This window comes from Terrapene carolina, unplaced genomic scaffold, assembly GCF_002925995.2.
Source record: "Terrapene carolina triunguis isolate 2854851 unplaced genomic scaffold, T_m_triunguis-2.0 Scaffold192, whole genome shotgun sequence".
NCBI classification, from domain to species: Eukaryota; Metazoa; Chordata; order Testudines; family Emydidae; genus Terrapene; species Terrapene triunguis.
This window is the reverse complement of record NW_020664543.1, coordinates 14636764-14652471: the sequence shown is the minus strand read 5'-3', so window position 1 is coordinate 14652471 and position 15708 is coordinate 14636764. Positions and strand designations below refer to the sequence as shown.

The window sequence follows — 15708 nt, the reverse complement described above, 5'->3', positions numbered from 1 at the left end:
CTTGGGTTAATTTTACTGTAAAAACCTTATATCCTCCCATAGTGGATGTATGGTCAGATCATCTCTGCTGTGAACAAAGGGGCAGGAGATGCCAGCTGACCCTGCGAAGTCCCCATGCCTCATATACAGAGTACGAGCTGGTGGGCAAACACACAGATGCACACCAGCAGCTACATTTCTGCTTTCCATCCCACATAGTTTCTGTTCAACATTAACAGCACCTTGCACAGCACAGCCCACCCCACTGTCACTCTGTAGAAGTTAATGCCAGTGACAGTGCGTGTACCGCTCCAATCTGTGCTGGGGTGGCATTGATTCCAATGTCATTGATGGCACCATGAGCTAAACTTCCCCCCCAGCTGGGATTAGTAAATCACAAGTTTAGTAACAGAAATGGGATTCTGCTAAAACAGGGGCCATTGTTCACTCTGGCTGTTGCCCTACAATCTGCACCTAAGCCACAAACAGACATCCACGTAACACTCATGGCCTATGCCTTACACAAACCACTCAAGGGACCAGAAAAAGAATCTACAAAGACGTACAGATCAGATGCCTCATGGCACAAGGAAACAACTAAAAAACCCCTAGGCTATAACTCTAGGTAAATTAACAACCTGACCTGGGAACATAACCATTAGCTAACGAGCGGTGGGATCGTTTAATACCCATCCTTAGTCATTTCTAAACACTGTGACTGTTCACTATTTACATGTATGCCCTGCCAAATTACGCTGATTTACAAAGCAAGAGACTCCTCACTAGGCTCCTGGCAGTAAGCTGAGTGAAATCCCTGCTCCCACCTGGCATTGGGGCTGGGAGACGAGGTGCTCCTGCTGGCTGGCTGTGGTCAATACTGAATCAAGCTGTTTTCTTGTAGGGCTAGAGATAGAGGCTAACTGAGCAGCAGTGAGTCTGCTCAAGTGAGCCAGATCACTCTTTGCATTGGATATGGGCTTGTGTTAAAACTCTTCCTAAACAAGAGATTCCTAACAGTAACCCCAGCCTCCAGCACTGGTGCGGTAATCAAAATAAGACTATGGAAAATTAAGATTTTAACTACAACAAGGGAAGATGGAGGCAGTACAGGCCATTGGGTCATTTCACTCCAGGAGCATGTGAATCCTTAACTCACCTCCAGTTACTGTGGATTGGGGGTGAAAAATGTCAGATTAACAGGGACATTATTTCACTAAACGAGACAAGAGAACCTAGAGATGGGTTATGTACCATTTCTGCTAAGGGTACAGAAATTACTACCTGTCCATATTTGGTTTCCTTACAGAGATCTCGTTATGGTAGAATGAATCTTTGAATCCATACAAGATTTTTAAAGCCAAAAGGGGCCATTATGATCTGGTCTGACCCCCTGCATAACACAATCCAGAGAATTTCACCCAGTAATTCCTGCACCAAGCTCATAACTTCTGGTTGACCTAGAGCACAATTTTAGACAGCCACACAACCTTGATTTAAAGGCTTCAAGTGATGATCAACCAACCACATCTTTAAGTAAATTATTCCAATGGTTAATTACGCTCACTGTTAAAATTCTTCTTACAGTTCACTCTAGACAGTATTATTACGGTCATACACACACACAAGTCTGAACCCTCTAGGGAAAAAAACTTTTCAAAATTAGGAAATGAAGTTAGAATGATGCAAGATTAAAAGTGTTTCCCTATATTGAGAATCCCAGCAGTCAACTCTGAACAATACATTTCAAAGCCTTTCCTATAAAGACAAGATGGCAGCAACTGGAACAGATATAAAAAAATCTTCCCAGGTCAAGGTTTAAGATTAACTGCTGGACAGAAGGATATGGTTTACTCCCAGGGACTTTCAACTCTGTATAGTATTGATTTAGCTGGAACAACAAAGTCTGTACATAGACAATCAAGAAACTCTTCTTGTTCTGCTTTTCCAGGACACAGACACACAAGATCATTAATACGTTGGATATAACATTAGCCAGAATCAAATTACAAAGGTTATTCACAATCCTCATGCTTCTGGGCAAGAGCTGGTCACACACTGGGGTCAGGAAGAAATTCCTCCCAACATGTTATAGCACTGCACAGTGAGGTGCATTACCAAGAAATTTACAGCTTCCTCTTTAGCAGTTGGTATTGGCTGCAGGCAGACACAGGATATCAGTCTAGATGGAGTCTTGGTCTATTCTACTCTGGCAATTCCTAGATTGTTTTTGAGACTCGCAAAAGACTCCATTTCCCTCCCCTACTATATCCAACACCTACACCTGAGAGAAGGGAAGCAGCCTTACTGGTGGTGGTGTCCTTAACAAAAAGGCTGATCATGTGACTCAAAGGCGGTCTCCTCTTGGTGATGGAAGAGAGTTTTCCCAGTACTGTCTCCTTCACCATCTCGTCAGTCGGCAGGCGGTAGAGAGCCAAGTGGTTCTCCTGCTTGAAAAGCTCTTTGGCTCCGGGTGTGAAACCTGAAACATGAATGTAAAGGGGAGAAAGATTAAACACAACCCAAAGCAAAATGGAGGAGATCTCACTTTGCTGCTCCACCCCGCCCGCTAGCTGCTGTCATTCTGATACCTTCCCAGCAGCAGCATCCACCAGAAACCAAGCCAGTGACATTCTGTAGCCCCAGTGTGTGCTAACAGCCAGGCAACAGAGGTTAGACTTACCTAGCTGACTTGCCTGCGTTCTCACTATGTGCGTACACTAAAACGCTTTGAGATCTACTGATGAGATGTGCTATATAAGAGCTGGATGATATTATTAGTGGAGTCCTTAGCACTCCTGATTCATTTAAGAGAAGCAGAGCAATCCAGAAGAACAAGCATGGGACAAGAGGTCAGAAACACTAAATGTTAATCCTGGCTCTGCCACTGATTCCTTGCGTGACCTTGGACAAGTCATTTAACTCTCCTGTGCCTCACTCTTAAATGGGGACATTGATACTTATCTACCTCACAAGGGTGGGATGCGGATTATGAAGTACTGAAGATGTGAAGTGCTACATATTATTTACGGCTAACCATTACCAGTTTCTCTGTAATACACAGAAGCCTAAACAGTAACACTGACAAAGATACCAGAAGAGCAATTCGTCCATTCTTATTGGTCATTCTTTATCCACTGTGGGGCAAAAAGCTTCTTCATCAGCACTGCTGCTGTCTGTAACACTGAAGGATTTGAACTAGAACTTTACAAAATTTAGCCTGTGTTGGCTGGAAAAACGCTTAGCCATGAATGTCACTCAATGACTGTAGCATCGTGTCTCAACCTGTCAGCGGTGAACTCTCCAATGACACTGGCAACAAGTCTGATGTCAAACCTCTGAGCATTGACCCAAAGAGAGAAGATCAGAGTCAGATCTGCACTCCAGCTTTCCAACTAACAAAGGGGTACCATTCTGGTACTCTCCTAGTATTCAGCTGGCTCAGTAAGACTACCATGAAAGTTTGCTCCCATTTCTCAGCTGTCTCCTTGTTTGGTTCTTCCTTACCTATTAGCCTGGCAAACTCACAGAGCCCCCAGGGCACATGGACAGGCAGCACAGCACTGTGGGTCTCCTGGAGGGCAATGTTGCAGAGGTGGTCAGAGAAGCGGCATAGGCGCTCTGTCACACTGGCATTGCAGAGGTTGAGCAGCACATTCAAGCCCAGAGGCTTCAGGGAGGTTAGGTGCATCTGCCAGTTGGAGTCGTCAAACTGGATACAGGAGGGGTTCTGCTGGTCCTGGGACAGGCTGAGCATTTTGAGGTGGTAGTCACACACAAAGTCTTCAGCCTCACAGGCCAGTCCCTCAGTGTCACCGCCAGCCTGATAAGACATGCAAGAAAATCCTGATTAGTTATAATGGAACGTCGTTGCTAGAGAGGCTCCAATTCCCATCCCAAGTTTAGTATCCCTTAGCAGAAGAGAGAATCCCAGATATAACAGGGAAGATTAACAGGCCGTTGCTTCCTCCACTTATCAAAAATAGCAGCTTCCCTAGTTCCACAATCTGAGATTCTCCAGAGGAGTAAAAACAATGTTTTTTAAATGGTCCAAATTCTAAGGGAGGAAAATGAATGAGTATGCGACGAGGGAGTGACTACTGTAAAGGGTCCGGGGGCTCTTCCAGGGAGATTAAACTACTTTCTAGTAACGCATTTAGAAAAACAAATAGTAAGTTCCTGATCCTTCCCACACTGCAATCTGTGGGAGTTTTACCATTGCCATAAGTGGGAGTATGAACAAACTCAGAAGATAACCAGGGAAAGAACTGTAGGATTGATCTTAAGATGACAGAAGTTTGAGGGATGGGGATGAAGTCTCCTGAGAAGAAGGTGGTGTGTAACATCCCATAAATGCACAAGAATACATGTGAGAGTCCTCATCATAGACTCTAGCAACAGGTACCTCCTTTAGTTCTGTCTTTAAAAGAACCAACCCTTCCCAGGGGGAAAGGGCCTTCAGTAAAGAGAACGCTTTTCTTCTCTGAAAAAGGACATGCAGCCCATGCTGAAGGATGTGCAAGGGGAATGAAGTGAGATTCTTCCCTGATTGCTTCCCCTTACAATTCAGCAACTGAAGCAGGCAACACTAGACAGACACACAGACATTTGCCCCAGCAAAAAGCACATCTTTGTGAGCCCTGCTTAAGCACCAAGCCCATTACCAGTCAGGTGACACGGGCCGGGGTGAGTCTTTTATTCCAGTGTAGACATACCCTTAGGGTCATAATCTGTCACTAGAAGATATTATGCCCAACTCTCCCCTCGCTTACACTGGGATAGGTCAGGAGTAATGCCACTGAAATCCCTGGAGCTACAGTGACGTAAATTCAGAATAACAGAGCACAATCAGTACATATGAGTGGCCAGTATTACCAGTCAATTAGTATTTAATGAAAACAAAACTTGGTTAATTTGACCTTGGGTTTCTTTGTTTTTGACTTCATGAATTATTCACATTCTAGTGCTGGTTTTGTGAACCTATTCATTATTATTATTTATTTGTATTATCATAGCACATAGGCCCTATATGTGGAATTATTCTACATCTACCACAAATGAACACTTGGCATGCTATAGGTAAAGTATCCATTACTGATATTCGGTATTCAAGGTCAAAACTGGTCACCTGTTACATGGTTTAGGTTCTGGTCCCTGACTGAGTAACTAACATTTTTCATAGAAGACTACGGAATAATGCCTTGCTAATAGAATTCTTTGTCAGTTTCAGTATTTATGTATATTTCTTGACTGCTTGGTGATCAAATATTCATGAATAATGAAAAGCAGTAGCAAATCAAATTTGAACCATGTGTTTAAAAAACCGTCTTCATCATTTGACCGGTTCTCTGGGATGCAGACCAAGGATATTAGTCTATTAGTCTAAATCATAAATGATGCAGAGAAAGTGAATAGAGAAGTGTTATTTACCCCTTCACATAACACACACAAACCAGGGGTCAACCCAATGAAATTAATAGGTAGCAGGTTTAACACAAATATAAGGAAATACTTTTTCATACAACACACAGTCAGCCTGTGGAACTTGTTGTCAGGGGATGTTGCAAAGGCAAACGTATAACTGGGTTAAAAAACGAAGTAGATAAGTTCATGGAGGGCAGGTCCATCAATGGCTATTAGGGGATGCAACCCCATGCTCTGGGTTTCCCTAAGCCTCTGACTGCTAGAAGTTGGGACTGGATGACAGGGGATGGATCACTTGATCAATTGCCCTGTTCTGTTCATTCCCTCTGAAGCACCTGGCACCAGCCACTATTGGAAGATACTGGGCTAGATGGCTGGACTCAGTATGGCCGTTCTCATGTACCACACAGGCATGTGTGCCAGAGATCTGACCCAAACCAGCAGCTAGGCTAGCAGAGAGCTAGAATCACTGGGATGCTGAAGAGGAGGCTCCTCACAACCTGTTCTCTCCTCTACAGCCATCAGTACTACTAACTAAATCCTCAGACTTTGAAGAGGGCCCCTTTAAATGAACAGCTCCCTTACCCCACAGAAAGAGGAGAAATCCAAAGGTGTGGGAGCTAATAGGATTACGGTGCTGGCTGTAACTTGCTGTGTAGAGTGTCTCTGCCAAGCACTCCTGAATATAATGTTATTTTGGCTGGAGGGCCATCTTCCCATCCACAAGGCCAGCAAAAGGCACAGAGTACAATGAGATTCAGCTGCTCCTTTCCTTACTTAACTCATACAAATCTGCTAGATTTCGCCATCCTCTAACGCAAATCAGGGGGTGGGCAGGGTTCTTTCTCCACTTGATACAGCCTGTCCTACAGCTCAGTGAGAGGCTGACTGCATCCACTTTTGCATACCTTACCTGGGTTGCCTCCTCCTCACCACCCTCCGTGTCTTTGCTGAAGCTCACATTGGACCCCGATGGATGCTTGCTTCTATTGTTTGGCTTTCTGTGGACATGGACGTCAGAAGATTTTGGAGTGTCACTAGACCAGTCGTTCCTCTCCTGTTCATTGGCAATGTGGACCATATCCATCATGGGACCAGAGAGCAGAGCATCCCTCTCATGGGGCTAGAGAGAGCAAGGAGGTGAAGTGATGAGGCATTTATGGGATGGAATGGGAAATCCCCACTACTGATTTGCATGATGCCAGGCCTGTTCTACCCTGGGATGGATTTGGGTAGAGGGGGTGGGGCAGCCTCTGGCCTCTACTGAAGAGGACTGGACAGGATGCTTTTTGGAGGAGCTGGTCCTCACCATTCCTTAATCATTCAAGCAACGACCCTCTGCTCCAGGAGCCCAACACCTGCTTTTCTACACCACGGCAAGCCCTGCCAGATCATGAACTGAATCAAGTTGCCTGGCAGGTAGTGCTAAGGCTGCCAGCCACGCCAGGCTGAAAGCAAAGCATCACTTTGTTGATGACCTATCCCTCACCTCCTCATCCATCTCTGGGTGGCAGAAGGAGCGCGTGGAGAGTTCATCCGTCAGGTCTTCATGGCTATCGTGAGGGGCTTCCACCTTCCCACTGAAGAACAGAACAGTCTCTGGACTGGGATTTGGCCAGGATAGAATCCCCTGCTTGTCTACACAGCAAAGCACCTAAAACACCCCAAGACATCCCGCAACACCCCCCAAAATACAAACACCCAATGAGTTAATGTTTAAAATATATATTCACAGAAACAAACAGCAGAAGGCTCGGGTGGGTTTTCAGATATAAAGTTGGACAAAAGTCCCTTGTTAAGCAACCTCCTGTCTTGAGAGTGCATTCTGAAAGCACGCCCAGGTGTGCTGAGCACAACTTGGTTCCATTTGGATTAATGATCACTTAATGCAGGTTTCATTTTAGGAAATATTAAAACTAACCATGAAATCCATGTGCAGGAGGCAAGTAAAATAGGTACAATACAGACTGGTACACCAAGGCCCAGGGAGATCAAGAGTTTTTTTTTAATGTCATTGGCAGAGCTAGGAATAGAACCAGAGTATGGCCAGGATTTAAGCTACCAGACCACACTGAATGTCCTCTAAACCACTGTCTTTACTAGAAGTGTGCTCCTGGGAGGATAGGTGCCCATTTGGTTCAAAGACAGTTATAATCAGGCTAACGCCTGTGCTGTCGTAGGGGTGTAATTCACAGAGTGTAAAAAAGTGGAAAATGGGTGAGAGCATAAAAATTGGATGGGAAGAGATGTCGAATCCCAGCAATAATAGAACATGGCGATATTCTAAACAAAAAGAGCTCTTAGCCATACACACAGCAGTTTCCATTGCTTCACACTGACTCTGCAGACATTCTAGGCTTCCGATTGAAAATCCTGGAATCTTATTATATAGATGTATAGCTCTTATATAGCGCTTTTCATCATTAGACCTCAAAGCACTTTACAATAGAGGTTATAAAGCCCCTGCAAACCCAGAAGACTAGAAACCCCACAAGACCTTTACTCAGAACGCTGTGAATGGAGCACCTACAGCACTGTTTCTTAGGGGATTTTCACTGTGATTGAAGAGAGCAAGGTCCCGTTTAGGTGTCTTCCTTGTGATAACCTAGTGATACTCACAGTGACGGATCCCAGGCTGTGAAGTAAGCTGGAGGTGAAGCTGAGTGTTGGAGACTTGCCTTTTAAAACACACAGAAAGTGGCTCCAGATACAACGTATCATTTCCTGTCAGAGAAGCAGATCACAGGTGACAATTCGCTGGGGAGAGCCTGGGTGAGGAAGGGGGAGGAGGGGTGTGTGAAGTTAACAAACATGCTTATAGGTTTGAGTCAAAGAGACCCTGTGAAACAATCCATTGCCGGGTGACAGGACTTTAAGTGTGAGTAGGTTGAGGTTTTCGAGGGCAAGGGCACTCCCCCTGCTGAATGCAAACAGCAAGTATGTTCTTTGAACCGGGACTCTGGTGGGGCCATCACAGTCTTTCCAGAAAACATAGGTGAGACTTTTGAAGAGGTTTCACCTCAGTTAACTTAGATTCCAAGAGGCAGCACCTTTTCCTAAACAATATGCTCAGATCCTTGGATGAAAGGATTTCAGTGCCCCACCACATGCCTATTAAACCCATTTCCAGATGGGACAACTGAGGTGCAATGACTTACCCAAGGTAGCCCAGGGAGTCAGGAGTCTGGGTTCTATCTCCTGCTAGAACCATTACCTCCCCATCCAATTTAACTAAAAATCAAATCTATGAACAACTAAAGGAAGATTTGCATGAGGGAAAATATTACAAACTAATCGTGCTGCTGTCACAGACACCCTTAGTCTCCCACAGGAGCACTATCCCAAACAGAGGCTGGATGACAGAAGGCTAACACATATGGGCTCATCTCTGTAAATCTGGGATCCAGTCCCAGCCTCAGAGCTGTGTGTTTCTTGTTCCCAGCTGAACTGGGTCTGCATTTTGATGTTGAGCTGCAAGCTTTATATGCATTTCTGGATTGCTACTACTTTGCATCACTTCTCCCGTGCTTGAACTCCTCCAGTGCTCAGATACTATGTTGATAGGGGCCATGTACAAACCTAGACAGATAAAATCTCACCATAGCTGTAGTCAGAAATGCAGAACAATATTTAATTTAAAACAAAAAGAAAAGGCCATGTTTAATCCAGACACTTTCTTACATCCAAGGTCTTCGCACAGAAGCAGAAAAAGGGAACAGATCCATGCAGCCAGGGAGATGACCTCAAGTCACTACTTTTTAACTGCTCAAGTACTGAAATGCACAGCTCAGCTGAAGGATGAACTGGCATAGGGAGGTAAGAAAATGTTCAGCGAGAGCGATATGAGTGGGAGCTAGCAGTGGCAAGGGGAGAGACTGAGCCTGGTGACATCTGGGATTTTCTAATTAGCCTTGGGAATCCCTCTGCTTCCCCAGGGAAATGGAAATCCTAACACCAGATTAGGCAAGACAGTAATCCTCCTGTTTGATCTGGGTGATATAATTTGCAGAGGGGCTGGATCCAGACAGTTCCTTTGAAAGTTTGCTTGCTCTGGTTTGGGAAGCGTTAGTAATGTACACAAGCTTATTAAGAATCTGGTGAAGCAGGATCAGGCTTTCATCCCAAATGACTCACTCTCCTCTCTTCATATTTCGCCTCTGCCAGGGCTCCAGTCTTGCTGCTACTCCCCATCTCCCTGTTCACTAGTTTTGATTGGATGAGGGTTGTTTGTTTTTTAAGATAAGCTAAATTCTGCCCCAGCCTCCTGCTATGTACTCATATTTCTTGATCAGTTATTCCACCTGTGGAGTAACAGCGACCAGGACTTGAAACAGAAGCTTTCTCCAAGACAGGAAAGCTTGGTTTCAAAACCTCAGCAAAATTCTAATTCATGGCAACCTGAAGGGTACAAGCTGGACCACCTGTCACATTTAGCTCAACCCTGGCCAGTAGAGCAATTTCTACATGAGAAGGTGTGTGGGAAAGACATCCAACCTGCAAGCAGAGCAAAATAAAGCAGCAAATAAAGAATGCCAGCAGGCCTCTGTCACCAGCAGTGAAGGTTTAGGGACTAGCAGGAGAACACAGAGGGAGAAAGGGAAGGATCTTATCGAGCTCGCAGTGAAGTAGAAAGAGAATGGAAGACTTGTAAAAAATAGTAACAACAGTACCTGAGAAGATACCATCTCTGTGTAGCTGCTGAGTGTGTCCTCTGAAAACTTAGCCAGCTGTAGCAAGAGAAAAGAGACCAGTTACTATCAGTGTGCTCAGAAATGGTACATGAGACGCATCCCTCTCTGAATAAAAGCAACGAGGAGTACGGTGGCACCTTAAAGACTAACAGATTTATTTGGGCATAAGCTTTCGTGGGTAAAAAACCCACTTCTTCAGATGCATGGAGTGAAAATTACAGATACAGGCATAAATATATATTGGCACATGAAGAGAAGGGAGTTATCTTACAAGTGGAGAACCAGAGAACCTCTCTGATAGTGTTCCTTCTGGGAGATGAAGGGAGGGGCCCTACTCTCTACTGCCATACCAGAAGAGACCAATGGTCCATCAAATCCAGTAACCTGTCCTCCAGTAGTCCACATTATTATTTATCTGTTAAGCATAAGCACCATGCTTGGTGCTGTACAGGACATGGATGAATACATGGTCCTTGCCCTGAAAAGCTTACAGACTAAAGAGACAGATTAGACCAGTTAGATGCACCAGGAGGCAGTTCTTTCTTAGGCTGGTATTTTGAGGCAGAGGGAGGCAGTGTTTGAACTGATCTGGACTGGGTGAAAGCAGGGATCTTTAAGAAGGGATTTCAAAGGTGGGCAGCTGTAACATCAGGGACACAGAGGAAGAAGGCAGAATGAAAGGGGCTATAGGATAGGAAATGAAATCAGAGATGTAGGCGGGGTGGAATCATACAGAGCTTGGAAGGGGAGGGAAAATTATAGATGACGATTTCACAACTCAATGTCTTGCATCCAATGAGGGGGATTCTCATCTTGACAGAAAGAGGAACAACTCACAAAACTAAAAAAAATAGTGGTTGCAAGTGTAAATAGAATAAAGTCCCCATCAGTAATACTTCCACTTGGGCCAATTTCACAAACTTAAACAACACACATGAGCCAAACAGCTGGGAGAAAATTTACATAGAGAAATGTGAGTGATCATTGGGAAGTGTTTAAGAACATTTTAATAAATACTCAAAAGGCCACAATCAAGAAACAAAGGTACACTGGTTAGAAAACCAGCCTAGCTTAGAAGAGAAGTGAAAGCAACAATAAAAAATAAAAACAATACATAACAGATGGAAAAAAGAGGAAACTGACAGCAATGAATAAAACTTAGAAGCTAGAAAATGTAGAAAAAGTTGATAAGGAAATGAAAAGGACACATGAAGAAATCTATAGCCAACAGAGTTACAGTCAACAAGGAACAGGGTTTGGGGTTTTTTTGAGTTAAGCATATCAAGAACAAAAGGAACCATGACAATGGGAATGGTAGAATTGTCAACAATAATGAAGATAAAGAAGAAGTGTTCAATACATATTTCTGGGAACAAGACAGATGATGTATTCATATCATGTGATAATGATGCAATGCTTTCCATTCCAATATTAAGTAAAGAGGATGTTAAACAGCAGCTATCAAAGCCTGACATCTTTTAATCAGCAGTTCCAGATAACTTGCAGCCAAGAATTTTAAAAGAGCTGGCCAAGGAACTCTCTGGACCACTAATGTTGATTTTCACTAAGTCTTGGGACACGGGAAATTCCAGAACTAGAAGGCTAATGTTGTGCCAATACACCTCTACTCCGATATAACAAGACCCGATATAACACGAATTCGGATATAACACGGTAAAGCAGTGCTCCGGGGGGGCGGGGCTGCGCACTCCAGCGGATCAAAGCAAGTTCGGTATAACGCGGTTTCACCTATAACGCAGTAAGATTTTTTGGCTCCCAAGGACAGCATTATATCGGGGTAGAGGTGTATTTAAAAACGGTAAATGGGGATGACCCAAGTAATAATAGGCCTCTCAGCCTCACTTCAATCTTGAGCAAAATAATAGAAAGGCTGTGTCACAGGGTAAATGAAGTAGGTCCAGCACCCCTCTGCCAGAGCAGGTGCTCTCATTTGGCCAATTAAGAGGGTGGCGGCAGCACCTGGGGGCTATAAAGGACCAGGGGAGAGAGACATGGCGAGTCAGGGGAATCTGAGAGCACAGACCAGTGGAGCAAAGGAAAAGGGCAGGAGGTGAGAGCTGCCAGAGCCAAAAAACTAACTGTGGCTCCTGAGAGAAGGCTGAAGGCAGGAGAGCAGCAGCAGGAGTTGCTTGATGTCTATCAGAGAGACAGAGCCAAGTGCTGCGGAGGGCTGCAGGCAGGAAAGCAAAAGAGGAGCCTACTTAATGACATTTCCAGGGCTGGACTCAGAGGAACCATGAGAGGGAGAGAAGGATGTTCCCCTGATAACAATGATCTCCCAGCAGAGAGGCTGTGGGAGTTCCCACTGGGAAGAGTGGGGTTTTAAGGACTATATACAATGGATGTTGGAAATGGACTGTTTGTTGGGAAGCAATTAACTGTGTTTTGGTAATAAACTGGCTCCAAGGAGGGGCATTATTTAAGCAAAAGAGCCTGAAGTGGATTTACTGGAGACTCTGAAAAGGGAAATTGAGGCAGGTGTGCCTGTCATGCCGCAGGAGGCTGCTCCAGGCAGGCCATTCTGTGACAGGGTGTTATAGGTCTGGATTAATAAAGAATTATGAGGGTAATATAATTAATGCTATCAACAAGGGTTTATGGAAAACAGACCCTGTCTAACTTGATATACTTTTTTGACGAGATTACAAGTTTGGTTGCTAAATATAATAGTATTGATTTAATATATTTAGACTTCTGTAAGGCATCTGACTTGGTACAGCACAACATTTTTATTAAGGAACTAGAACCAATACGGGCACACATTAAATGGATTAAAAACTGTCTAACTGAAAGGTCTCAAAATGTAACTGTAACCAGGGAATTATCATTGAGTGGGTATTTCCAGTGGGGTCCCACAGGGATTGGTTCTTGGCCCTATGCTATTTAATATTTTTATCAATGACCTGGAAGTAAATGAAGTAATTAGTGATAAAGTTGGTCAATGACACAAAGATTGGGGAGTGCTAAATAATGAAGAGGACAGATCACTGATACAGAGCACTCTGGATCACTTGGTAAACTGGGCACAAGCAAACAATATGCATCCCTATATGACCAAATGTAAAATCATACATCTAGGAACAAAGAACACAGGCCATACTTACAGGCTGGGGGACTCTAGCCTGAGAAGCAGTGACTCTGAAAAAGACTTGGACGTCATGCTGGACAACCAACTGAACATGAGCTCCCAGTGTGACACTGTAGCCAAAAGGGCCAATGCAATCCTTGAATGCATCAACAGGGAAAACGGAGTAGGAGCAGGGAGGTTATATTACCCTGTATTTGGTTCTGGTGCAACCGCTGCTGGAATATTGTCTCCAAATCTGGTGTCAACAATTCAAGAAGGATGTTAAAAGTTGGAGAGGGTTTAGAGAAGAACCAAGAAAACAGCCCTTATAGTTAAAGACTCAAAGAACTGTATTTAGCTTATCAAAGAGGAGTAACTTGATCACAGTCTATAAGTACCTACATGTGGAACAGAAATTTGAATGTTCCATTTAGCAAAGGTGTAACAAGATCCAATCGCCCAAAGGTGAGGCTAGGCAAATCTGAACTAGAAACAAGACACCTTTTAAAAACAAAACAAAACAAAACAACACTAAGGGTAAATAACTATTGGAACAACACGCCAAAATTTCTGGTGGATTCTCCACTAGCATTTTTTAAATTACCTTTTAGAAAAACATCCACATGTATGTTCTACTTCAACCACATCTATGTGACTTGAAGCCAGAATTAATAAAGGACAATCCTATGTCCTGTCTTATGCAGGAGGTCATATTAGAAGATGACCACAATGGTCCCTTCTGGCCTTAACATCTATTAGCTTGAACTTGATGGGAAGGGGAAAGAAAACAGAGTTACATGGTCCAGCTGACAGAGAGGAAGAGGGTCTTAACTGCTTTATTCTGAACGGAGTAGAGGGAAGAAAGGTAGGAATGGTGAGGCCAAAGAAGAGGCTGCCCTAGTCAAGACCAGAGTGACGAAGACCTGAACAAGCTTTGTGACTGTAGGGACATGGAGGAAGGATCATATTTGAGATGTCATGGAGAAAGACCTGGCAGGATTTGGTGAACTGGGAAGAAGAGACAGGAGACAGAAAAGGACACACCCAAGGCATGAGCTTGGGTGATAGGATGGAGGTGCCAACAGCAATGAAGAAGGGAAGACAAGGAGCTTCTATTTCACCGTGCCAAAGAACCAAGGACAGAAGCTGAGTGATGCTGACAGTGAGCACGCAGAGGGGAAACCACTAAAAGGAGATGGTGAGGGAGCATTTGGATGCAACGGATGCAGTATCTGCCTCATTCTACGCCAGCACAGGATACAGGTGACTTCCACTGACTTCAGTGTAAGTTCTGCATATCCTGTAGGGAGAAGACTAGGCACCAGGAGAGTATGGAGACATTGAGTCCCAGGGAGGACATTGGACAAGGAGGTAGTCTGAGCAATTGTGCCAAAGGCAGAAACTTCATAACAGATGTTTGAGAAGCAGATAAGCACACCATAGTGCACCTGGCTAAAACCACATCGGGAGCAGGTGGGTGGGGAGGTTTCCAACATCCATTGAATGATCAGCTTATATCTCAGAAAGCTCAGGATCAGAACCCCACCAGCCTCTCCAAGAAAAAATGCTAACCCCTATCTGCCCTTATGGGAAATAATCCTCACCTCCTTAGTCCCTATTCCATTGCAGGGAGCATCCCTGTAATCCAACCCCCAGCAGTTCAAGTGGCAGCTCCCAGACCCCATGGGGAATAACAGCAGTTAAAAGAGGACATCATAACACCCAGCCACTCACATTTACTAAAGGTTCCTTTGTTCTGGCTATTGCATCTCATTTGTCTCAGTTTAGACTCCCACTATAGGGTTCAATTGTCCATCAGTTGGCCCACAGAACCTGTCTTAAATGGATCTATTTGACTGTGGAATAAACTCCAAGAGAAGAGCTTGGGCCACCTGAAACTGGGCTGGAGAGAGAACTGGGAACATACTGTTGGGAACAATGCTATTGCTCCCCAGGGAGATGGGCTAGACATGACCCAACAGAGGTCACCCAACTGTAATTTTTAAGATTCTGTGGATTCACCTGATTAACAGACTGCCCCCTGCGTTCCTCTCACAGAGTCCATCACCTTCTCTGCCCCTCCCTCCGCACACAATGACCTGACATGGGAAATACCTACCAGTGAGGTGGACGAGGCCATGCTCATCTGGGCCAGGACTTTGGCTTCTCCACAAGCTGTAGCAAGAACCCACAGGACAGGAAAGAGCAGTGGAAGGATGGGCAGCACGCCATTCACCTGAAAAACCACCATAGGTCACCAACTAGAGTCGGCACAGCGATGAAGCTAGAACTGAGGCCAGTCACATGACTTCCTCTTCACCACAGCACAGGGACAGACACGGGGCAATGTCAGGAGCAAAGGATGCAGTTTGCAAAGACCGAAAGTAGTGCAACACACTGAGGAGCCCTGAGGGAAAGACACCCACAATCCATGGGGATTTGCCATAAAAGAGGCAGTCAGCAGTTTACCCCCACTTGCAGTCAGTTTTCACAATGGATTTGGCATTAAACCTTAATATTAAAAAGAAA

At 44.5% G+C, this 15708-nt stretch overlaps 1 protein-coding gene across 1 annotated transcript in view; it reads right to left on the bottom strand.

Annotated features, from left to right (window-relative positions):
• TMEM94 (transmembrane protein 94) overlaps nt 1-15708 on the bottom strand; it is an 86814-nt gene that overhangs the window by 20376 nt on the left and 50730 nt on the right. Inside the window, exons 10-16 of the mRNA XM_026654410.2 lie at nt 15299-15415; nt 10071-10127; nt 8020-8124; nt 6890-7054; nt 6314-6523; nt 3484-3799; nt 2285-2458 (exon numbers count right to left, since the gene is read on the bottom strand). Of these exons, the coding sequence (XP_026510195.1) occupies nt 2285-2458; nt 3484-3799; nt 6314-6523; nt 6890-7054; nt 8020-8124; nt 10071-10127; nt 15299-15415 (1144 nt within the window). The remainder of the gene's footprint in view (nt 1-2284; nt 2459-3483; nt 3800-6313; nt 6524-6889; nt 7055-8019; nt 8125-10070; nt 10128-15298; nt 15416-15708) is intronic.